Raw genomic sequence first — 25,995 nt, 5'->3', positions numbered from 1 at the left:
AAGTACCTAATCAATAACAATTATGTGATGATTAGAAATGAACTGTAATGAACTCTAGAAAATAACTGTGACATACGTCTTTTAAAAATGTAACTGTTGATCAAAAAAATACCTGTGAGACATGTCCACGGTTTCATTTTTATTTAAGTAAAACTAAGAAGCGACACAAAGCTATAAATCAGCTTGTTGCACACCATCGGTCGCTGTTCGATTAGCACGTCTTTCTCTGAATCACTGGTCAGTTTACGAACACCCAACTCATTCGTCTTTTGCTGCTTCGCACAGAATTGGACCGAGCTGTTCATGGAGTCAAAAATCAATCAATCAAACAAACAAACAAAAAAATCCCTTGCTAGTCTCGTGTAAAAGTTGTGCACTCGCAGATTTGAACTCCTAAAGACGAGTCACTTTTTCCTCTGCCTGGTGCAGTGGTGGCAGCAGGTGAGTCGATCTCGCCTCTCCCCGCCTATCTCGCCATCAGTCTGCAGGTCAGCTGTTTCTAATTCATTCTCTGGTTCAGACAGTTGTGTTTTTTTGTCATCTCAGGTAACAGACAAAAAAGAAAGAGAGCCACCTGTCTGACCCCCTGACCTCTGACCCAATTCCCTCCCCCTGTCAGTTCTTCTTCTCCTTCTCCTGTGTGTGTTCATGTCAGGGGTTTGGTCTGTCCCCAGCTTCAGGGGGTGTCTGGAGAACTCGTTCCCTTGTTTTCGACCGGTTTCCCTTCCGATCTTCTCGTTTTCCTCTTGCGCGCGCTCTCTCTCTCTTTTGCTGGTTCATTCTCTCTCTGCCTCGCTTGCTCAGCCTGGGCCCAGACTCCCATCAGCGTCTCCTGGAGGACAGAGTAGGACATTTACTGCAGAGGTGCTGAAAGTAAAGCTAAAGCCTGACCCCTTCAAAATAAAACTACTGTGAAAAAAAACATTTCTGTTAAATAAAATTAAAATAAAAACTAGACCTTTGAAAAAAAGAAGAAAAAAAAAACTTCAAACCAATTCAGACAATTTTTTGAACTTGGAAAACCTAAGACAAAATAACAGAAGAGGTTTTTGTATTTGCTTGTTATTACAAATCTGAACGTTGAGGTTTCGATTATCGAGGTTTTAAATATCTACAACAGGGGTCGGCAACCCTGGGCATGCATGCCACAGCTGGCACGCGAAGGGTTAACCGATGGCACGACCATAGCTGGACTGGCCATTGCGCATTTGCCCGGTGGCCCGATGGACATTTTTCGTTTTTATGGGCCGATGATTTTTTTTTTTTGTAACGGTATAAACAATGAAAGGTGGTGGATTGGCCAGATGCTGGCCGATGTGTAAAAATAACTTGTTGTTTGGTGGTGGCTATGGCGGAGCTTCCACAGAGGCCAGCAGGTGGATGAGGGAAGGGGAGGCAGGAGGAGAGACGCGAGGCGGCCGCCGGTCCGACTGTCAGGTGAACTGAACTTCAGGTAAGAAGTTATGACCTGCAGTCTGTCTGGGTCAGATATAAACCAGGTTTAGGTGTATTGTTGTGAGGAGACCATAAACAGCATTTGCATTTTCTATTGTACAGTTCATTTGCTGTTATGGAGTTCTTGTTATGGATAAAAAGTGTCTTTTTTTTGTTTCAAAATAGCTGATAACTATTTGCTGATAGCTGCCAACATCTGCGAACAAATATAATTCTATAAAGTTGTTCTATATAGTGTGTAACTGTTCATATAGAGTGTTATTAAATTTATTGCTAATGCAATCATATGGCACATTGACTTCTGAGGAAATTTTAGATGGCACTCATCATCAGAAAGGTTGCCGACCCCTGATCTACAAGACTGAGCGTCAGCTACTTTCAAAAAGTTTATTTTCTATACTGATTTTACTAAAACCATCTTCTAAATCTATCACTGAAAACAAACAAACAAACAAAAACCCCCCCCCCAAAAAAACATAAACATTCACAACTAAACTGAAATGACCAAACCTGCTCCTTAAATATATGAAAAACACTTTTCCTGCTCAAGTTTCTTTTTTAATGTCTGGATTCCACTCTTGACTTTGGGGTTTTTCATACATCAGTTAAATGATTGAGGTAGTGGACAGACTATTTGTGTGTTATACAAAGTAAAAGTGCTGTTTTTGTACATAGAGTTTGGTGTGTCTCTAGAACACAACTACTGTTTGCTGTTAGCATTGGGACAAAAATATTAGAACAGGATGTATTTGTTTTTCAGACACCGAAAAAAAATTTTTTTTCATTATGCTCTAAGTCCAAGATTTCTTTGTTTTTTGTTCTCCACCACCTAAAAGCTCCACCAACCGGCAGCAGCTAGCCTCTAACTGTGGACTACAGAGGCTGTTTAGAGCTTTTAATGTGAAAACAGCTTCCTGCTGCAGATGGAAATCCAGTCTTGAAGTCTGACGTCATTAGCAGTTTCCAGTTCCAAACTCTGCTTCAGGTCCCAAAGTCAAACGAACACTGCCACATCACTGAGTTAGAAGTTAGCAAGGAGTTAGCTCGCTAGTTTCCACCTTAACATGATATACCATTTTCTGACTGAGGAATTTCTGAAAAAAAAATAAAACATACAGCTCTGGTATCACTTCTGACATAAATGAAGACAGGAAACTAAACAGCAGTGACGTTTGTAGGGATACTCAAGTTGGGCTAGCTGGTATATAATGATATGGTATGTGGTGGCTAGCTACAGAGCTATGGTTAGCATAACATAAACACAGTAAAGCTGGAGGATGAACGCTAACTTTTTTCCACTCGAAAAAAGTTAACGCGAGGGTTCCTGATGGTTAGGGACAAATGCAATCGCATGGCAGGATGCTGTAAACAGACCAAACTTCAGTCAGGAGAACAACTGTTAAAATTCATCCACAATACGAGGTTAGTCATTAACATACTGCTGCACTGACTGGTTTTAAAAGCTAAGCTTTAAAATGAACAGTGGTAATAAAAACAGAGAGGCCAACAATGATCAATGACTATTTGCAAAATAGAGCAAAGATAAAGAGGAGTAGAATATAATAGGTTTTTTTTTTAAAGCCACTCAGATATACCGTCATAATAATAACGTCTCGTGTTGTGCTTTGGTTTTAGAGATACAACAAAGATGCACGAAGCGGTGTTGATGTCAACATGTAACCAGGAAGTGATCTTTATTTGCAGACTTCAATTTTTAAAGGGAAAAAAAAAAATAACTAAATAAACTTACTTGAACTGTCTGCACTTAAAAAATGAGATTCAGTGAAAATAGGAACAAGATGTCCTCAATACTGAGATTTTTTGCTTGCTAAAGCCTCGCCTTTGGACTGCTGCAGCTCTGGCTCTTTTAGCCTACTCCAACTCATATCTTTGGTTTCTCTCCTGCTTCTCCTGCCTGTCTCGCTTCTCCTGACTTTCATTTCTTGCTCTTTTCTCTCTGTTCAAAGAGACACCAACGAGGCGCTTTCAGTGCACGGTGAACTTAACAAACACTAAACTGACACAACCTGTAGCCAGACTGTCGCCGATTGGGGACCGAGCCTCACCTTCCTCCGGTCTTGAAGATGAGGTCAGCGTTGGGAGCGCCTTTCGGGTGCTGGTAGCGGGGACGGCGCTCCCGGTTGGTGTTGGCTGGAGCCGGACGCTGGGCCAAAGACTGCATCATCTCTGTGACATGGAGAGGAAAAAGGAAGTTCAGTCAGAAAACTGATATCAGAATCAGAATCAGAATGGGGTTTATTGCCAAATGTTGAGCAGGTTTACAACATTAGGAAATTGCTGCGGTGCTTCAGTGCAAACATAGTGTCATAAATAGCACTTAAATAGACATGGAAAAAAATAAAAGTAGGGATAAGAATTAAAAGTGCTACGTGGAAAGATATGTGCATGAGATATACATGAGATATATACATGAGAATAAGAATTAAGAGTGCTACGTTGAAAGATATATACATGAGTGCAGGTGGTGATCAGTGCCAAACATAGAATGATGCAGTGACACAGCGTAGGGTCATGTGTTAGTGGCGGGTACAGTCATATGGTTATTGTTCATGTGTCCAACAGCAGAGGGGAAGAAACTGTTCTTATGGCGAGAGGTTCTGGTGCGAATGGACCGGAGCCTCCTGCCTGAGGGGAGCAGGTCAAACAGACTGTGTCCAGGGTGAGAAGGGTCAGCTGAGATCCGAGCTGCACGCCGCAATGTCCTGGAGGTGTACAGGTCCTGCAAAGATGGGAGTCTGCAGCCAATCACCTTCTCAGCAGAGCGCACAACACGCTGCAGTCTCTGTTTGTCCCTGATAGTGGCTCCAGCGTACCACACGGTGATGGAGGAGGTGAGGATGGACTCGATGATTGCAGTGTAGAACTGCATCATCGTCCGTGTTGGCAGGTTGAATTTCTTCAGCTGCCTCAGGAAGTACATCCTCTGCTGGGCTTTCTTGATGACGGAGGTGATGGTGGGCTCCCACTTCAGGTCCTGGGTGATGGTGGTACCCAGGAAGCGGAATGAGTCCACAGAGGTGATGGGGGTGTCAGTCAGGATGATGGGGGGGAGTGGAGCTGTGTGCTTCCTGAAGTCCACAATAATCTCCACTGTCTTCTGGGCATTCAGCACCAGGTTGTTGTGGCTGCACCAGGACACCAGACGTTCAACCTCCCTCCTGTAGGCAGACTCGTCCCCGTCCGAGATGAGTCCAATAACGGTGGTGTCATCTGCAAACTTGATTAGCTTGACAGACTGGTGGGTGGAGGTGCAGCAGTTGGTGTACAGGGAGAAGAGCAGAGGAGAAAGAACACAGCCCTGAGGGGAGCCGGTGCTGATGGTCCGGGAGTCCGAGACATTCTTCCCCAGCCTCACGTGCTGCTTCCTGTCCGTCAGGAAGTCAGTGATCCACCGGCAGATGGGATCAGGCACATTCATCTGGGAAAGCTTGCCTCGGAGATGGTCTGGAAGGATGGTGTTGAAGGCAGAGCTGAAGTCCACAAACAGGATCCTGGCGTAGGTTCCTGGGGAGTCCAGATGCTGCAGGATGAAGTGTAGGGCCATGTTGATGGCGTCGTCTACAGACCTGTTGGCTCTATATGCAAACTGCAGGGGGTCCAGGAGGGGGGCCGTGAGGGTCCTGAGATGGGAGAGAACTAGGCGCTCAAAAGACTTCATGACCACAGATGTCAGAGCCACGGGTCTGTAGTCATTTAGTCCAGTGATCCTAGGTTTCTTGGGGACAGGGATTATGGTGGAGGACTTGAAGCAGGCAGGCACATGACATGCCTGCAGTGAGGAGTTGAAAATGCCAGAAAACACTGGGGCCAGCTCGTTTGCACAGTGTCTGAGGGTGGCAGGAGACACGCCGTCTGGGCCGGGAGCTTTCTGAGCATTCAGGTTCTTAAACTGCTTCCTCACATCTGCTTCATGAATATGAAGAGTTGTGGTGGGAGGAGGTGGTGTGAAATCCTCTTTTGTGTGGGGTGAGGAGGGGGGTGTTGTAGGTGAACGGTTTGAAGGTGGTGATGGCTCTATGTAGGGGGGAGAGGTGGGGGAATTAGTGTCCAAAGTGTCTCTATTGTTGGGGCCGTTGGAGGTGTGAAGGCTGCCTGATGGCTCATCAAAACGGCAGTAGAAGTCGTTAAGGGTGTTGGCTAAGAGCAAGTCATCAGTGGAGTGGGGGGTTTTAGGCTTGTAGTTTGTGATATTCCTAAAACCTTTCCACACAGAGGCCGAGTCATTCTCTGAGATCTGCTGCTGCATCTTCTCAGAGTGCTGATGTTTAGCAATGTCCACTTCTTTAGTGAACCTGTACTTGGCCTCTCTGTAGCAGTCCCTGTCTCCGCTTCTGAACGCCTTACTCTTTTCCAGCCACAGCTTTTTGAGTTTAGGAGTAAACCAGGGTTTGTCATTGTTATAACTCACCCTGGTGCGTGATGGCACAATGCTGTCCTCACAGAAGTGGATATAGGAGGTGACAGTGTCCGTAAACTCGTCCAAGCTGTTAGAAGCAGCCTTCATTGTGTCCCAGTCTGTAGACTCCAAACACGTGCGAAGCTCCTCCACAGCCTCGTTGCTCCACAGTTTTTTAGTCCTCACGACAGGTTTGGAGAGCTTCAGCCTCTGTCTGTACGCGGGAATTAGGTGGATCATGACGTGGTCAGAAAGTCCGAGTGAAGCGCGGGGCACCGCGCGATAGGCCCCGCTGATCGTGCTGTAACAGTGGTCTAATGTCCTCTCCTCTCTGGTCGGGCATTTAATATACTGCTTATATTTTGGAAGCTCATGGCTCAGATTGGCTTTGTTAAAGTCCCCAAGAGCAATGATGAGAGAGTCCGGGAATGTCCGCTCCGTGTGGAGAATCTGCTCCGCGAGTGCGCACTGAGCTGCCTGCGCATCTGCGTCTGGCGGGATGTAAACAGCGGCCAGGATGAATGAAGCGAACTCCCGCGGAGAATAAAACGGTTTGCAGTGGATAAAAAGATATTCCAGAGAGGAAGAGCAGTGCTGAGCAATCACTGTCACATCTGTGCACCAGCCACTATTGATGTAGAAGCAGAGACCTCCACCTTTGGACTTACCGGAGAGAGCGGCCTGCCGGTCCGCGCGCAGCAGATGGAAGCCCTCCAGCTTGAGCGCGCAGTCTGGGATGTTCTCACTGAGCCACGACTCATAAACATAAGACACAGGAGGAGGCAAAGTCTCTGTTCATGCTTCTCATCAGGGCCAGTTCGTCAATCTTATTGCCGAGTGAGCGTACATTAGAAAGGAAGATCCCAGGAAGAGCAGTTCGCAGTCCGCGTCTCCTCAAACGCACGAGTGCGCCGGCTCGCTTCCCTCTCTTTTGGCGTCTCGCTTTCCTGGTCAGAGTCAGCAGTAAATCTGCCGCAGATGCGACAAATATTGGAAATAAATCCACAGGCGTTGTAGTCCTGTAGTTAAGGAGCTCTTCTCTGGTGTACGAGTATCCAGAGGAGTGCCCAGACACAGAGAAAATGCACAAAAACAAAACAAAAGTAACGCACTGAAGCACCAGGGCGACCATCCGCGGCGCCATCTTGGTCTACATATGGTCTACATATGAAAAATATTTCACATTTCAACAGTTTATGACAACAAGGAGACAAAAACCAAAAACAAGCAGACACAAACTGATGACTAATAAAAAAAACTACGAGCATGGATGACTGATCTTGTCCTGTGTTAGCAGTTATTATGGCTTTTATCAGGCCGCTGCTGAATACATGTGTGTGAATGGGTGGATGACTGGATGTGTAAAGCGCTTTGGGGTCCTTAGGGACTAGTAAAGCGCTATGCAAATACAGGCCATTTACCATTTACATGAACAGGAAGCACGTCCAGTGTCCTTACGCTTAATTTAAGCTTCTGTGTTGAGCCTACCTGCAACCTGCGAGGGGCATTTGTTTTTTGTTGTTTTTTGTTGCCCTGCAGTTTCACCAACAGAACATTGTCATTCAAGTTGATTTAAAACGATGTGACTACGGTGAAGATTTAACATGTATACACTGCACCTTAGTGGAATAAAATCAGCAACGTCCAGGACTGAACTATGTGGAACCAACAAGTAGCAAAACCTGCAGTTCCGCTGATGGCCACTAGCCAAACCCACAGACTTTCACATTTAAATGACAAATTTACTGCATAAATAAAAAGCCTAGTTTGGTCTCCATAGCTTCTTTAGTCCTTGTTGACTTTAAATCACTACAAATGGATTTGTTGTCATTTCCCTTAGAGGTTTCACTCAGAGCCAAATTATATTTAACCACAGACTTGTTGCCTCTACTGAAAACATCCCCCCTGCAAAGGCCCAGTCTGAACCCATAAACCTCCTACTACTAAAGCTCCTCTGAGGTAAGCGGCAGCAGCAGAAAGTGAAGGTTTATCAGGACTCTTACATTTCTAGAGTAATTATTAGAAGCCAATAAAAACCTAATACCTTGAAAAAAAATGAATCAAACTCATGCACTCACCTTTTAACCACGCCCCCCGACAATACACAACTATAATAATCTGTGCAGATTTAAGGTGGAAATGAACCAGCTTTTTCTTGTCAGTGTGACCTTGCACAGAGAAAGAACTTCAAAGGACTCACTGGGTAAGCAAAACAACACACCCTGATTTCAGGTCAAAGGTCACCGTTTGCTTTCACAGATCAGATATGAAACAGAAGCCGATCCACTCGTGTAACCTGGGCAGATGCGGTAACAAACAATAAACAAACAGTTTCCATGGTTACCCTGGTAGTCCTCCTGCTCCTGCCGCTCGTTGATGTCCAGAGTGAGCTTTTTCATTCTCATGCGCTCCTCCTGCTCGGCCTGCTGCTGGTTGAAGTGATTCGCCGCCAGGTGGGAGGAGAGCGGCACGTTCAGGATCTTATACTGTTCAGGAGAATGAAAGACAGTTTAGCTGGACAAAGGCATTTTTTTATAAGTTCACATTCCGATAATTCAACAGCATTGTTTAAAGTTATCATTTTGTCTCAAATCGTAGATTAATTATTTATGCTTGGATCAGCTTGTAAGTTGCAGAGTGCCCTCTGGTGCATAAACTACGCAACATCAACACTAATAACCTGGCTGAAGGGTGTTTCTCTGGTCTCACCTGTGCTTTTTAAATAGTATTCATCCATCAGATACCGATAGATGTCTCTCCATGTCTATCCGGTATCTGATAGAAGTTGATAGTGACATATCAGCTCAGTCTTTTTGTGTAGGCATCGCTGCTCAGCCCCCCTCAGCTCTGTCAATGTACTTTTGGCAACTTGCAATTTATTGTCCCCAAAGAGAAAGTTTGTTTCAGGACTCAAAGTATAAGTATAGTAGTATTTCAGTCAGGTTCTAGTAATTACAGCATAGCATTTTTAAAAACTTTTTTTTTTTAAAACTAACTAATTAATTAATTAATTACAGTGTAGCATGACTACATGCAAAGTGTATGTAAACTAGAATTCACACCAGACGTCGCGAATACAGGCAGATCTCAACTTAAATTATTTTAACTTCACACTGTATCATGAAAATCCATTCACTGGGATTCTCCTGACGCATGAGAGAATCGAGGAAAGACCGGTCGACTGAAGCAGAGCTTCACCTTCAGACAGATGGAAAACGGTAGAGGGCTCGAAGAAGCGTGCAGAAAGAAAGCTTCTGACAGTCTTTCTGTAGGGTGTACTCTGCGGTTTTCTTTAGGCCAGAAAGTGATTCATCTTGTGAAGTTACAATAGTGTTTGACTGACAGCAGAATTTCTTACTCTCTGAAAACTGATATCAGTCCCTCAACTGGCTGAGCATGAGATTTCTAGAGCTACAGATCTCTCAGACACACCGACAAAGACGCCCTGTGTGCGTTGGCGTTTCTGGCAGCTGTTTTTCAAGCAGGCTGAACGCTGCATGAAACCTCTGTGCACAGGCAAAGTGCTGGACACACCCAGCAGCACAACAACCAGCCTCTGCCCTCAAACCACACATTCCACCACGCAGCGGCTGGCCTTAACGGACGCACGCACGCACGCACACACACACACACGTGTGTGTTTCTGTATGTGTGTTAGGACGCCTGCTGACATACACGCAGTTTTTTCCATCTATAGTGCTGAAACTGTTTCTCTCAGGAAGCCTTACATACATAATGGGCACAGTTAGAGAACACAGAGGGGCATTTAGCAGGAAATTTTCCTCAGAAGGACATGAAGACCAGAAACGGTGCAAAAAGAGACTCATTAGTGTACCAACATCCACCTCAGGGGTGCAAACATGACTCTGAATGATAAAGCTGCTGAATCAACTTCAGACAGAAGCAACATCAACAGTCCTGCAGAAATGCCCTCCCTAGAAGGAGATTGTTACTGTAACCTGCAGTTGCAGGAGCGAGAGTGCAGACAGTTTTCACACCTGATCGCTCCACTATTCATCGCCATTACGTGTAAATTCTACTGTTAATGTGGAATATTTTAGAAACCTTAAGTGCAGGACTCAGTGTACCCTGCAGGATCATTCCACAGAAGATCGGCCAAATAACTGTAGCATACTAATCGAGTTACAAACCCTTAGAAGATTATTTTGGCCGAGAAGGGTAGAAGATGAACCCGGTATCAAAATGTGGTTAAAAAAAAGACTTTTCACCTGCAACAAACTGCTGTGACCAGCCTGATTTTTAAAGAAGTGCAATAGCTTGGCACATAGATGCCACCTTACCTGCTGCTTATTGCCTTTGCGAGTCAGCATGACAAACTGCATGGTATCGGAGATGTCCGAGTCTCCCTCACTAATGCATGGCTGCCCCTTCTTCAGCTGACTCTTCAGCTGCAGAGGAATGGCAACATCCAGCTGGTGCACCTTCACCGCCTCGCCACTACGCTGCTGCAGTGACACAACACACAGTGAAGAGTCAGTCTGCGAGGTCTGGATCAAAGCTGAGGAGACCTGTACTACTCTATGTTTTCTTATGTTTGTAAAGTGCTTCTTTTCACTGAGCAAATTCATCATGTCCAGAATATCCCATCATTATCTGGCTTACATCAGCAAGATGGCTACCAATGCCATAAGGCTACCTGGGTTTCAAACTAGCTGTGAGCATGTTCACATAAAAGAGACTAAGAAAAACAGTGTAATAAAGGCCAAAAGCTACAAATCTGCTGTTAAAAGAAAAACGCTGCATGTAGTTATGAAACTGTGCATGCGTTTTTAGTCGTTATTATGATTACACTCATCTCTTTGATGTTTTTAGAATTCAATCAAATATTCAGAGTGCATGTGTGTGTGTGTGTGTGTGTACGCGCGTGTGCATTTAAGTCAGTAAAGCCTTTTGCAGCATAAAAAGTACTTCATGGCCAGTGTGGCGGCAGGACGCTATACCTGCAGGTTTTCCAGCATCATCTTGTCCAGAGCCTGAATGAAGTCCTCGTCCTCAGCGCATGCCACGTGCTTCAGCCCGCCGCCACGGATGGTCACCTCCTGCACACACAGGCAGCAAATCAACATCAGCAAAAGCACAAATCTTTAAACCAACAAAATGTATTAAATCTAGATTTATACACAGACATTTCCCATTGCTTACATTGTTCTCCTCGTCAGTCTCGTTCTCCTTGTTGGAGTCGGTCAGGTAATCCGTGTTCTCTTCTTCCTCTTCCTCCCTCTCCTCCTCTTCATTCTCTGACCCTTCCTGTTGGAGAAAAAAAACCCCAAAACAAAACAAAAAAAAACAAACAGTCATAGCTATATTTCTGTTTTTGCCATGCAGCTCTCAGGTTTTTTGATCTGCAGCCGGGTGTGCATGAGTGTGCGGCCGTGTTGGATGTGGGGGTATTATCCTAGTTCACCTAATGACCAGGAGAATACTGCGGTGGGTACCTGACCACCATCTTGGAGTTTTGAAACCAGATGTTTCACTTCTGGGCACTGGGCTCCACCACCCTATGCTAGATGCCACTGTTAACTTTAGACTTTAGACTAGGGTTGAATATTTAGCATTTCCTGTAAGTTTGTTCTGTTGCAAGATGGATTTTGTTTGAGGAAGAACGCCAGAATGGGGGAGTCAACACTCACATCCTCTTCCTGTTCGTTCATTTCGCTTTCATTGCCTGACTGCTCTTCGGTCTCTGCGCCTCCCTCTTCATCATCGTCCCCGTCATCATCTTCCTCGTCAAGACCCTCCCCTTCGCTCATGGCACTGGAGCGGCCGTCCTTCTCCATGGCCAGACCTGCACAAGAAAACGTGGAAAGATTCCTCTTTAGGACACGTAAGACTAAAACAATCAGGAGAAATTATATCATAAATGTCTCCGAGCCCAGCCCAGCCTGGGAGAGCAGCTTTACTCAAACAAAGCCCTCAGTTATATATAGAACAAATATTCCAGAGAAAAATTGTTGTGTCTATGAAGCTCGTCACAGAGCATAATTATGCAAGAAAAGGTAACGGCGAAGAAATGAAGTCTGGCAGTGGCGTGGAGTGGAAGATCAGGTCTTGTGTGACTCAAGGACTGAGGAATGTCCGATCCTGGTTGAAGTATGAAAGGTAACAATAGCTCCACTGTTTAGCTTCAGGGGCCTTCATCAATCACTCTCCTCTCCTACATTCCCACACACAAACACATGCTTACTGCTTATCTACCTGCATAAAGGTTTACACACATAAACACAACAGTGATGGAAAGCTGCTGATTACATGTACTTTTATACAGTTTTGAGGTACTTCTGGCTTGTGCTGCTAATCACACCGATGGGGACGTATTAGCAAAGCAGCTGTTAACCTTATCTCTCTCCCATTAATGCCTCTTTGGAGGAATCCGACTCCAAGGAACTACTTTCCCCCCCACTTTTACTCTAAATAACTGAGTACTTTACAGCTCATGTATCTGTACTTTTACTTGAGTACAGGATCTGCGAGGGTGTCCTGCTCTCAGAGGGCGCAGCTGTGGTTTACATTTTTCTCAGCACATTCCAGGTCAACACCTTGAAACTGTTAAACAAAGCTCACGTTGCTGCGCTGTTATCAGGCCGCAGAGTCAGATACACCTGCTGCGCAAACACTTCCTTCTTCCTCCTCTCCAGATATCATCGTCCTGATTGTGTTTTGGTTTTTACATTCCTGAATATTCGTATTGTCTCTGAGCTCAGATTCTGTGTCGTAAAGATTGTAGTTTCGGGGTTCGAGAAAGAGGTGTTAGGGGTTGCAGCTTATTTACACCTCAGTGGTGAATCTTAACCTCCTAAGACCCGAACTCTTTCATGGCATACATTTTTAATTTCTCTTTGCTATTTGGGCTGATTGGGACCTGATGAATATAAAAACAAAGAATTACATGAGAGTGCTAGAAGAGGTGCACAGACAGCAAATCTCTTAATCGTCACATTTCAGACACTCAACAGACAAAATGAACAAAACAAATGAGTGCATGTCACATGTTTTATCAACAGCACACAAATGCATCTTTGGTGAGATCAGATCTCTCAAGGTTATCAGGCTAGATTAAACTGAGGTCCAGAGGAAGTCTGAAACAGTCGTCATTGATTTTAAAAGATCCTTCCTGAAGTCTCTGTAATGAGTGGGAATGCATGTATTCGGCATTTTAAACAATGAATTCAAACCTGCTCGACAGACAAAGCAGAGGCAGAGAGAGGAGTGACACAGCATGCTCGCTTGCCCTCCCACACACTGGGGAATGCTGCTCTGCCAGGACAACGGAGAGCAACCAAACCGGCAACACCAGCTGCTACACCAACGGCGTCATGCTCCACGCACATTAAAGATGATTACTTAGCGTCACCCTCCTACCTAGTTTGACGAGCACCTCTCTCTCCAGGTCGCTGACTTGCTTGATGGCCTCCTCCAGGGAACTGCTGAGCCTCATCTTAGGCCTGAGCAGCTCCAGCGTGTCGCTGATCATGTAGTCGATATCGATGGGGAACGGGTGGTCCTTGGTCCACACGTCCAGGCTCTTTTTCCACCATATGTACCGCTGCAGACACACAACAACATCTCACTTACTTCACCCCTGACCAGAACACCTCCTGAGCAGACCTCACAGGTCTGTCAAACTCAAAACAGTGGCACAGTGATTATACCCAGTAGATTTACAGAAAATATCAGGGTTCCCGAACATAAAGTATAGGCACTTTAGGAGGTTACGTGCCTGGAAGTAGATGAGGAAACAGTCTAGCTTCCTCTTGCTGGAGCCTCGATCGAAGTATTGGCCGCAGGTATCAAGCAGGGTGCAGACCAGGCGGATGCGGAACAAATGCTCTGGGGGGTCCAGAGGGCTGGGACTGCCGTCCTGATTCACGCCGAAGGAGATGAAGGAGAAGAGGGTGCGGAAAATGACGGCCGACTCCACCATGCGGTAGTTGTAGAGCTCGCCCAGGAACTTGGCGCTGCTGATCCGCCGCTGGTTGAACTTGGGCTGGTTGACCTAGGAAGCGAGGGAAGAAGAGGAGATCCTAAATTGAGATGTCCAACAATATAATATAGGATGCTGCAGGGGAGAAGAAAAAGATAATGGAGGGAAATTCTTAAAGCTTTTTGCTGCAGGGCTCAAGACCGCCAACGTCCTGGTTGCTAGGAAAAATGCTTGAATTTCGACTGTTTTGAGGTCAGATGGAGGCCAGATCAGGGTCAAATTGTAAGCATGGCTTCTAAAATATGCAAGTAAGCATTTGCAGCTGTGACACAGGCACGACTGTTTGTGTTCAATTATTTTTTTGTAAAATCACAACCTCAGCCAAGCAAATGGAGTCCGACAACATTCCAACATGTCCTGCAACACGTAGCAGACACAAATGACACAGCAACACAGGTGTCCGCTTCAATCAGCTGCCAGTCAAGCAGATAGCATCGGGGTTTTTTTGATTGTCCTGTCCATTCAATGCTCCTGATCTCACCTCTCCTGCACTAAACGTCCCAAATATATGACACACGAAGCATGTGCAGCTTCAAGTTACAGCGAGGTTAAAGACGTCCAGAACAGTTATTACAACTCAAAAAAACAAAAAAAACAAAAAAAAAACCTCCTCAGATTTTCATTTTGAATTTCCACTTTTTAGTTTTGCAAGTAAAAACATCTTTAGTTTAGTTTTTAGTATTTTTTTTAGATAACTGCAGTTAGTTTGTAGCCTTACATGAACATGAATAATTTCTATCACTCGACTGGAGATCCTTTTTATTTTGTGTGTGTAAGCAAACATCAGGGCCAACTGAAACAGTTTTCCCAACATGTAAAAAAAAAAAAGAAAAAAAAGAAAAGAAAATGTAGGAAATAAATACATTCAAGAATATAAAGAACACCCGCTCTTTGGCACTTATTAGTGAAGCATAAATGAAAAAAGGGACTAGATTTCTCAAGAGAAAGCTGAAGAGAAATAATATCGACAGCAAGAAGGAGCAACGTCCTTCTAGCTTCTTCGATATGATCTCTGACTGAATGTGACCGGAGTGAAAGTAAACAAGCGAGCTCGAGAGAGAAAAAGAACGCAAGCTTCGCCATGGTCTGATCTTTCCACAGTCTGCAGTTAAATAAAAGCTTTTGCACACATTCAGTCTGCTCATTGTCATGGATACCAGAACAAACATTTTGGGTCAGCGTCAGACTGATAATACATTCCAAATGTTGGGCCAGTGCATCCCTAATGGCAATAAATATAGAAATTACTGATCAGAGAATCAAATTACAGTCCTATAAACTACTAAGGGCTCAGTTAAGGATGAAACACAAAAGCATATCTTGTTTTCAGACTTGATTTTGCTTCTTCTTACCTCCATGCCGAGCCGGATGTCCTCCAGGACACCGTCCACCACGTGGATCCCCACGTCCTCCTGGTAGGCCACCAGGCCAGCCAGCAGGTTGGCCACACAGTGGATGCTGTTGTACTTCACGTTCCAGATGTTGACCATGCAGCAGATCAGGTAGCTCTTCACCTCGGGGTCCTGCCATGGCAGCTTGCGCATCTGCCTCAACACCTTCTCTGTGGTGACCTTGGACAGGTCCTTATAGAGCAGTTTGCAGATGTACTCCTGCAGCGGCGGCCTCTTCTTCTTCACCGTCTTCTCCATGGGCGGCGGGTTGCAGTAGTAGTAGGCGTTCTCCACCATGGTTACGTAGCGGGCATCAAGGTGCTGGGCCTGCTTTTTGCGCATCATTTGTTCCTGGAGCACACATGGGACAAAAGTCAGGCTAAAAACCACTCATTTATCTTTATATTCAAATATTTTCTCTGTTTTTGTCCTTTTCTATATCACATTCTAGTTATCTGCTTCAAAGTGAACAGAAGCCCAGCGAAGAGGACCAGTACTGACCAGCAGGACACTGGTGCGCAGGTGAGAGTCGGGGGATCTGAAGAGGAAGCGGCCGCAGGTCTCCAGCAGTGTGCAGGCCATCTCTATGTGATGGTGCGTAAAATCAGACAGCAGCATCTGGAGGAGGAGGAGACATGGACAGAAATCTATAACAGCTAAGCTGGATGTCGTCTCGCCGGCTGTGTTGTTATTCTGATGCATGCACACAGCAGAGTGAGCTCTGGAAGCATTTCGTGCTTGTTATCACAGTGAGGATGAAGGTAAGTAAGTTTAGTTTTTCACATCTTCATCTTAATGTGGCATTTTGTTTGGGATCTGATTGGATGAGCAGAGATGTTGCTAAAAGTGTTTGTTTTCTTGTACAGGGATTTAAAGACAAACAGCCTGATGTGACTCAGACAGTGGCTTCTTTCACCCACCTTGAGACACTGAAGTGTGTCTGTCTTCGAGAACATCTTGAACTTGGCCAACTCGCCGATAAATCTGACGGTTTTATTCTTGGTCTCGATGTTGATCTGATCCTTCTTCCGAATCTAGAAACACAGATTCGATTCATAATGTTGGCAAGTGTTTTTAATGCAAACATGATGGAAAAAAGCAAAGTATGACAAATCTATTTAAAACCTGATGTAAGTGAGCAGAGAACCTACATGAAACCTGAAGTCTCCCTTCAGCATGGAGCACAGGTCCTCCGCCACGTCTGACATGCATGGATGCAGCGTCGCCACCAGACGAGAGTAGAAGGGCAGGAGATCCAACCTGCAAGAGGAGAATGACTCAGTGCACCGCTCACAATCACACAATCAGTCATGATGATAGCACCCCCTTGTGGTGATTAAAGGTAAATGCCAAACCAGATGAAACCTACCTCTGTCTGGGGACAGTGAAGAGAGCACGGACAAGCTTCCTCCTGTTAGACTTGGTGTTCATGTTCATGCAGAAGTCCATGGCAGCCTGTAGGAATCACCAGAGATCATAAACCTTTACAAACTATCCAACATCTGGAAGCTCATTGTTTTCCTTGGATCAGTGTGTCTGTCCTCACCTTGTCTATGAGGTCTCTGTTGACACAGTTGGGAAGCTGCTGGATGAAAGCATCCACGATTAGCTTCAGGTGAGACCCCGTGTTAGCTTCCTCGTCCTCTTGTTCTGCACAGACAGAAACAAATGTTCACTTTGTATGCAGTTCAAATGAAACCAATGCAATGTGTATGTTCCACTTATTGTTCATAGTTTTGTCTATACAAGGATTTCTGCACCATTTTAAAAACTCAAAGTATTAGGCCACATCTCTTAATCTCTGAATTAAGATATTTTTAGTCCTATATCCATGCAGTCTTCCTTTTTGTGAAACAAAAAAAAGAGGATGCCACTACTGCAACTAGTCAGTTCATAAGATTTCTTACCTCCTAGATATTACAAAATCAACTGTAAGTCAGCGCTGCTTCTGTGAATCAACTGCCCCCATCTCATCCTGTTGCCATCATCCTCCTGTCACACCAACCCTTGTACGTCCTCCTTCACTACATCCATCCTTCCTCTCTAATCTTCTTTTCCTTCTGCAGCTTCTTTTCCTTCTTGTCCTCTGCAGCTCCATCTTCATCATCCTTTATCTGATATATCCACCAACCCTCCTCTGCACATGTCCAAACCACCTCTCTGTCCACTGTTACACTTCTGACCCAAGCATTAGGTAAATTCATACATTCCAAGCTGTAGAACCTACTCGCAGAAGACCCAGTAAATCTCACAGACTGCATAAAAGATGGAGTAGGTGCCATCTAGTGGTCTACAAAAAAACAAAGCCAATACTTGAGTGACTTAAGCCTGCATTTCTTCTAAAGGCCAGCAGAGAGCGCTTCTGCGAGCTGTTGAAGAAGCTGGCTGTATCCCAATTCAGGGTCTGCAGCCTTAAAGGCCGCATTTTAAGGCCGATTACGTCACCGCGACGCGACGAAGGCTGTCCCAATTCGAAGGCTGCTCGAAATGCGGCCCTCAAATGCGTCCTTCATTTCCCTGAATTTTAAGGACGTGGCGGTGTAGACTTAGTGGGCCAACATATCCCAGAATGCATAGCGCGGCGATGGGTGTGGATAATTTTGCCGAAAAAAACGGCGGACGAGGGGCGCTTGAAGAGTAAACTTTAAGTAAGTACTGAATATTATGTCACTTATTTATGTGCAAATGTTTAATAACGAAGAACATTAAAACATTACTGTTGGCCACATGTCGGCAAAGTTATGTGACATTAGTGACGTTTGTACAAACTTGTTTTTAAAGCCTTTACTTTAAAATATACACCATTCAATAGCTGAACTTAATCTTACAGAGAATGATCAAAGGTCATGTAGAAACAAACAAACTAATGAACAAAAGATTTTCTCCTTCATTTCTGTCAAACAATGCTGTATGTAACGTTTCCAGCTGTTAGTATCATGGTTGCTAGGCAACCTGGGCAGCGCAACGGAGGCTAGACCGTCCCATTTCACAAGCCTCGCACTTCCGGCCTTAGCGGTCTTTAAGTACGCGGCCCTTGTGGACCGTTAAGGCTGCGTACTTTAAGGCTGAATTGGGATACAGCCATTGTATAGACGTTTATGATGAAGCAGCCTTTGGCTCCTCTGATCTTTGACCTCAGTAACCATTTTCCTGATGAGTTTATGGGCTAGTTTTAAGTCCTATTGTTCATTTAGTAAATTATAGTCCAATCAGATTAAAGGACAAACTGGTGTATTTTCATTGGCTAACTTGTGATTAAACACTGTCAGCCAATGAGCATGCAGTAACACATCATCATAGAAGTAGTACAGTAGCTGTTTTCTGGAAAATCCTGTTTACCTTGTTCATCGAGCAGTTTTTTGGCCAGCTCTTCATTTTCCACCTCGTCTGAGCCCTCTAGTTCAAGAGGTTCATCTGTGATGTCCAGAGCCTCGAGCTCCAGCTCCAGCTCCTCTGTTGTGCTGCCCGCATCCTTCCCCTCTCTGCCATCTGAACCCAACAGCAGCACGGTCAAAACAAAGTACACAAATCTCTTCCTTTTTTGTAAGCATGAGTGTTTTATAACATACCTTTGGCGTCCTCCTTCTCTTTGCCCTGACTGCTCTTCTCGTTGTCCTTAAAGAGGATGGCGGGCACAAATGCCTTCAAGTCCACCAAGTTCTCATAGAAGTTACGAGCGTCTTCGTCTTCCCAGATCCCTCCTTCCAGGTCATACTCTCCAGGCTTCCCGGGGGTGAAGATGTCGATCCCGGGGCCGTGCTCTGTGACAGCAGAGCCATGATAATATCAGATATTAACAAAAAATTGACAGGGTATAATATGAGGAAGAAAAAAAAAATGTGAGGCCACACACCCTCCTGCACAGTCTTGTCCTGAGGCAGCTCGGGCATGTTTTCATCCAGCAGATCAGCCAGAGACTGAGTGTTGGCCAGCAGCTTCTGGTAGGAAGTGGCAAATTCCTCGTACTGCTTGTGTCGGTCCTCGCTCAACTCTCCTTTGGAATGCAAGATCCGCCTGAAGAGGACAAAAAGTTAGGTATGCTCAAACAATCACGCAGTGGTTTCCCGTAACAGCTGAACCTCACCTGTTCTGTCTCTCAATGTTCTGCAGCTCCCGGTGGTCCTTCTTCAGGTGTTTGGTGAGTGATGTGAAGTATTCCCGCAGAAGATTCTGGAAGGGCTGCTGCTTCTCACTGCTGATGATCTCGCTGGGAGGGAAAGCCAAGCCAAACTTCTCGGCCGCCAGTTTCACCTTGCGGGGCACCAGCCCAGCAATGTCGTCCCCGCAGTGCTTACAGAAGCTGATCACCACGGAAACATGGGTGTGCGTCTCGCGGTCAGCCCCAATTATGTTTTTCAGCTGCTCGTAAATGAGCGAGAGACCCTCTTTGTCTGTGAAGAGACCGACGATGGTGAGCTCGGCGATGAAGCGGAGGTCTGTGCGCAGCTTGCTTACGTTGGGTGCCTTCTCCTCCTTCCTGGCTTCAAAGTGCTTCTTCCAGGCCTGCAAGAGCAACGGGGCAAACTCGGCGTACCTCTGGTGGAAGAGCGAGCACAGATGGACCGCGCAGCCGACATCTGAGATCTTCAGCTTCGCTTCCACAACGGAGCTCACAGCCTCACCGATGTACTTGCTGAGGTTGAGTGAGGCAAAGTCGTTGGAGAGTGAGTCTCGCTGCTGCTCGGTCAGCGTGCGCAGCTTCTTCACGAAGGCGGTGTTCTTTTTAAGGCTCGAGTCCAGGCGGCTAAAGAAGGCCTCTTCAGGACGACCCTCCTGGGCATTCTGGTTCTTGCTGCGCAGTTCCTTCCTACACTGATGGCGCTCCCATGCCTCCTGGTACAGCTGATGCCCCTCCTCCTTCTCCCTGTAGAGATGGGGTGACCCGCAGAAAGAGGCGTGATTAAAGAAAGATAGTAAAACCAGTGCAGTTGTTTCGGGTGCTACAGTGGCCCTAAGACTAACATCAGGGGTTCAGATGGATGGTGGTGATCAACTCTGGCTCTGCGAAAAGTCAAGTCAAACATATACACGCTGGACCAGCAGACACATCACTTCCTCTTATGTTTATTTCTTAAATGAAGGTCATGCTGACATCAACATGCTTTTAAAACATAAAAACACATGTTCTTGTATCAGGTTTTTAAAAGTAGGAGACACAAAAGAAAACTTTCATCTGCACACAGTGTATGACAAACTTTTAACTTAAGGTTTAAGTGGCTGAGCTTTATCACATTTTTTACATGTTACTGTATTAAGTATTTTACACAAAGGCCACATGGAGATATTCAAATAAACTCACCTGATCAGCTTGCATTTGAACTCAACTACAGCCATTTTAGGGAATCTAGAAATTTTGTGTAGTTCATTTATTACATGCAAATTTACAGCTTTTAAACCCAACAGATTAAACTGTGCACAAGCAGATGAAGCACTGATGTGGAGAGGTTTTGTATTTCTAGTACATTAGGATCCCATTAAAGATCATCTTTGAATTCAAATTTATTAATGCTAAATTAGAAAAACTACAGAGATTCATCTTGGGATAAAGATGTAGGTCAAACCGCCATTTTATCAGCTCTTATGTAGCCAAATCTCCATTTTATTGTGAATTTTAGTGCAGTGTATTATTCTACAGACTTTAAAAACAAGTCTTTGTATGCCTTCCCCACTCTTATTATGCTTATATACTAATGAGCCTCAGCATAACCACTGACCAAAATTTGTGCTGGATTTTGACGATAATGTTGTTCTTCTATATGATGTGGACCAAGACCACAGCCCTGCGCTTGGCAGATTTGTTAACATTGGTGTGTCCACACCTTCCTCCAATAAGTGTGGCTAAGATTAAGTAAGCGGTAGAATTGATCTAAATGGCATTTTAAACATTGCTAAAATCGCTATTAACTCAGAATTTAACAATCAAGATGACTTACTTGAGGAGGGCAGCCTCCTCCTCACGTTGTCTTTTGGCTTCCTCCTCTTTAAGCTTCCTCTCCTGCTCCTCTTGCTGCCTTTTCTCTTCCTCTTCCTTCTTCTTCTGCTCCTCCTCTGCCTTCAGTTTTTCCTCCTCTTTCTTCTTCCGCTCCTTCTCCTCCTTCTTTTTCTTTTCTTCCTCCAGCCGCTTCCTCTTCTCCTCCTTGCCGCAGTCTTTTTTGCCGCTCATTTTGGCCTCGTCTTTGGCCTTGTCCCGAGCAGATGCCGGCCTCCTCTCAGCCTCCCTGTCCTTCTCCTTTTCCTTGTTGCTGAAGGTGCAAACATCTTTCTCATCCATGTTTACTGAGCGCTTGCGTTCAGCAGGCATACTGAGGAAGGACAACGAGAAAAGCTTAATGGCAATAGATGCTGCTGTATAAGTTAAAGAATCATACAACAATCTGTGCTTTTTTGAAAATATTACCATCAGCCTCTTATTAAAATTAAAATATTAATTATCAGCTTTGTTATTAAATATTCTGATTTCCTTTGATTCTATTCGACCATCCAATTTAAGAAAAAACCCTCAGGAGGGTATGGAACTTGTTGTCCAAAATCCTCAAATCAACAAACCAACCATTTACGATCAAACAAACTCAGCTTATATGGGTCCAAGTTACATTTACACCGAATAATACAGTCAAGTATAAAAACATTTATACTTTTAATTTTTTTTTTTTACATGCACATTCCACTGACACTGTGACATACAGTGCTGTACTTTGCAGCTGAGTTTCATTCCTGATGTTACTGAGGTAATAAGCTGCACATATAACATCTATCTGCAGATAATAGTGCACTTATAACATACTGTAAATAAGAGAATACATGAAAATATGGCACCTGCATTTTAAATTGAAACTCTGATAATAACCTGCTCCCAACACAGTGATGTGTTCAGCATCAGTTACCATGGTGATTTAGCCAACTAAAAAGAGAGACACTGAAACCTATGATTTGAATCTCAAGACAGCTCACTAAACCATTCATCTCACTTCAGAGTACACCCCTCTGGACTCTCACTGTGGGTGGGGCTGCAGGTACACTCAATAGCAGTGAACTAAGTGAGGAAACGATGTACAGTATCTCACAAGTACACCCCTCACATTTTTGTAAAGATTTTATTATATTTTTCCATGGGACAACATGAAAAATCATGTCTGTTCTGTTTGTAAAAACTTAAAAGTTAAAAATAACAATTTAAATCAAATAAATAAATAATAATCAAGTGGACCACTTGGAAAAATAAATCCTTTGGGCATTTCTTTTGGCCTTCAGACAATAATTCTGATTGTTACAGTGCTCAACGGAACATTCAAAAAAATAAATGAATCAATTGGGCCAGTTTCATTTACTCACTTTTGTTGGCAGCGGTTTAGGCAATAATGGGTGTGGGTTGAGTTATTTAGAGATGACAGCAAATTTACACTGTTGTACAAGCTGTACACTCACTTCTTTATATTGTATCAAAGTGTCATTTCTTCAACGTTGGCCCATGAAAAGACATAAGAACATATTTACAAAAATTTAAGGGGCAGACAGATACATCTATATCAATTCATTTTGAAGATGTTTTGAAACAAATCAAAAATAAGTAACTAAAATTAAACATGCACACAGACTATCGTTGTACTGCTGTGTGTGAACCGCACAGATAAGCCCAACGATTTCCTGTTTACCTGACACATTAAAACAAATTCAGGATTGATATAATCTAAAAGTCACGTCTAAAGTCTCCAGACACAAAATGGAGGAAGGGTCATCGTGATGAGATGTCATAAGGGCCTAAAATAAAAAAAAATAATTCAGTTTAATCAAACATTCAGACAGAAACTCCACGTAAACACGGCTGAACGGGCCCTGCAGGTGAGCAGGTAAATCAAGCGAGAAGCTCCTTAAAGCTGACACCTGTCCGCGCGTGTAAACGCCGTTTGGTTCGTGCACGTTTTTAAAAAAGAAGAGATTAACATTAAACGTGTAATGCTGTTCCACTGTAAACGCTACGTTCAACAGAATCAACCTTTTGGGGTTGAACTTGTAATGTTAAAGTCAGCGTGACAGCCGCCCACGCAGACTCCGCCTGTTATCCGCCAAACCTGCGTCAGCCTCCTCCGTGTGAACAGCTTAGCAGAAGCTTCACTTTAAAAGACAAGGAGAAAGCCGCGTTCACAGCGCCCAGCAGACGCTGCGACGTTTTTAAACGAACAAACAAATTTATAACAAAAAAGAGCTAGTGTTAGCACGGCTAGCGAGTTTAGCTCAAATGGACTTAGCGAAAACAGGCACAAACAAACGCTTAGACAGCGCAAAACTGACAGACAGTAATTACAACGCATATTTACAAACATACAGCAAGCACTCCCTGTTTAGAGAAGCCTAGTTTCTTCTAAATAATATGTAAAGATGAGCGGGGTTACCTGTTAGCCGTAGCAAAACAAACATCGGTTCATCCGTGCTGGTTTCCGGGTGAACAGCATCAGGACCCTCTCGTTTTGGAGTTCCAAATTATGCCTGATTAAAAATGTATAAGTTACCTTACATTTTCTCCGATACATGAGAGCATTTTTATTCTGGGCTTTCTAAACGATTACCTTAACAATTTAATCTTCAAAGACGTGAATAATATTGTATTATATATTAAAATTATTGTCTCCCCAACAGCCAGCATTCCAGACTACTAACAGGTCAGACAATGGCTGTATCCCAATTCAGGGTCTGCAGCCTTAAAGTACGCAGCCTTAACGGTCCATAGGACAATCTTAAATAAGTGGTTACAAAGAGACATCACAATTTTTGGAAGAATATTATTAACCAAAATGGATAGTTTATCTAGATTTATATATCCAGCTTACTCTTTATCAATATCAAATAAAGTTATTAAAATAATTAATAGCATGAATTTTAATTTTATTTGGAGAAATAAGTGCCAATATATATCTAAAGATGATTTGGTTAAACCATACATTGAAGGCGGTGGAAACGCAATTGATTTTGATATAATGAATGGTGTTTTGAAACTTAAATGGTTAAAATCCTTCCTAAATAATCCACACTCCATTTGGATTTTATACCAAGTAAGGTCTTTAACACACTGGGGGGTATCGATTTTCTCCTAAAATGTGACTTTGAAATTACTAAGCTACCTGTTAAACTCTCTGAATTCCATAAACAGGTCCTTCTTTATTGGAAAATGTTATTTAAACATAATTTCACTCCACATAATAGGAACAATAGATATATACTGATGAACAGAAAATCTATTTTTATTCAAGATTGGTTATCAAAAGGTGTTTGGGCAATTGCCCATTTTGTAGATGAGGAAGGACATGTTCTAGGACATCAAGATTTTTGCCAAAAGTTTAATATCCAATGTTCTAAAAGTAAATTTAATCGGGTTATAAAATCCATTCCATTGTCACTTAAAAACATAGTTGTAAATGATATAATATATTCTGACATCTCCCCCAAGTTAAGGCAATTATATATAGATCGCATTCGATTTTGTGATGCTAAATGCAATAATAAGTTTCTAAGATCTTCATTAAGGAGTCTTTATTCTCCAAATTTACTTAGACGTAATTACATATTAAAAGATTTCCAAAGGGAAGAAATTGAAAAAATAAGAACTGATTATATCACCTTCCCTATCCCTCCTAAAGGGAAAGAAGTCCAATTTAAAATCTTGAACAAAATTTACCCGACAAATAGACTCCTTGGTGATAGATTCAAAATAGAAACGGGTAATTGTGTATTTTGTGAAACAGAAGAGGAGGATTTGGACCATCTATTCTTTTTGTGCAATTTTATACAAATATTTTGGTTGGATTTTCATACCTGGCTTTATTCCAGTGGGATTCAAATTACCCTATTTACCTTAAATATGATAATGTTTGGAGTGTTTTTGAAAGAAAAGAAAACTAATTATGGTGTTAATATGTTATTAATCATGTGCAAGCAATTTATACATAAATGTCGTTTTCTTAAGACTAAACCAACACTAGCTTACTGGAAAAACGACTTAAACCTGTTGGTTAAATCTTTGACCTTAGTTAAAAAATAAAAAGGCTGCTTTTTTTGTTTCCTTTGTGGAAGATTTTGATTTAGTAAGTTAATAATCTGTTAAGTTATGTGACCCCATCTTAATATTTTCTTTTTCCTATGTATGAAAGTTGTTAATATGTAAGGAATGTTTATTCTCTGAATCTGTAATATATGGTGCATTTTGTTTGTATGTTAATATTACTAAAAAAAAAAAAAAAAAAAAGCCTTAACGGTCCACAAGGGCCGCGTTCTTAAAGACCGCTAAGGCCGGAAATGCGAGGCTTGTGAAATGGGACGGTCTAGCCTCCGTTGCGCTGCCCAGGTTGCCTAGCAACCATGATACTAACAGCTGGAAACGTTACATACAGCATTGTTTGACAGAAATGCAGGAGAAAATCTTTTGTTCATTTGTTTGTTTGTTTCTACATAAGCTTTGATCATTCTCTGTAAGATTAAGCTCAGCTATTGAATGGTGTATATTTTAAAGTAAAGGCTTTAAAAACAAGTTTGTACAAACGTCACTAATGTCACATAACTTTGCCGACATGTGGCCAACAGTAATGTTTTCATGTTCTTCGTTATTAAACATTTGCACATAAATAAGTGACATAATATTCAGTACTTACTTAAAGTTTACTCTTCAAGCGCCCCTCGTCCGCCGTTTTTTTCGGCAAAATTATCCACACCCATCGCCGCGCTATGCATTCTGGGATATG

At 43.4% G+C, this 25,995-nt stretch overlaps 1 protein-coding gene across 5 annotated transcripts; it reads right to left on the bottom strand.

Moving 5' to 3' along the window:
- Positions 1–126: 126 nt before the first annotated feature.
- On the bottom strand, positions 127–23,787 carry upf2 (UPF2 regulator of nonsense mediated mRNA decay). Of its 5 annotated transcripts, none has more exons than XM_026146141.2 (21): positions 23,656–23,787; positions 21,199–21,567; positions 19,350–20,129; positions 19,119–19,279; positions 18,835–19,026; positions 18,605–18,754; positions 16,812–16,915; positions 16,635–16,720; positions 16,417–16,525; positions 16,186–16,299; positions 15,767–15,883; positions 15,227–15,616; positions 13,611–13,886; positions 13,253–13,436; positions 11,524–11,678; positions 11,036–11,140; positions 10,834–10,932; positions 10,174–10,338; positions 8,217–8,358; positions 3,522–3,642; positions 127–832 (listed from the first exon to the last, which is right to left on the bottom strand). In XM_026146141.2, exons 2-21 carry the CDS (start codon positions 21,564–21,566, stop codon positions 823–825), a joined length of 3,828 nt encoding a protein of 1,275 aa, XP_026001926.1. In that variant the 5' UTR covers position 21,567; positions 23,656–23,787; the 3' UTR covers positions 127–822. The 5 variants fall into 5 exon arrangements, with proteins under 5 accessions (XP_026001926.1, XP_026001927.1, XP_026001922.1 ...); XM_026146142.2 differs by having other exon boundaries at positions 127–829; XM_026146137.2 differs by lacking the exon at positions 127–832 and adding an exon at positions 3,119–3,412.
- Between the last annotated feature and the right edge of the window lie 2,208 nt (positions 23,788–25,995).

This window comes from Astatotilapia calliptera, chromosome 17 (genome assembly GCF_964374335.1).
Source record: "Astatotilapia calliptera chromosome 17, fAstCal68.1, whole genome shotgun sequence".
NCBI classification, from domain to species: domain Eukaryota; kingdom Metazoa; phylum Chordata; class Actinopteri; order Cichliformes; family Cichlidae; genus Astatotilapia; species Astatotilapia calliptera.
This window is presented reverse-complemented; position numbering and strand designations above follow the sequence as displayed.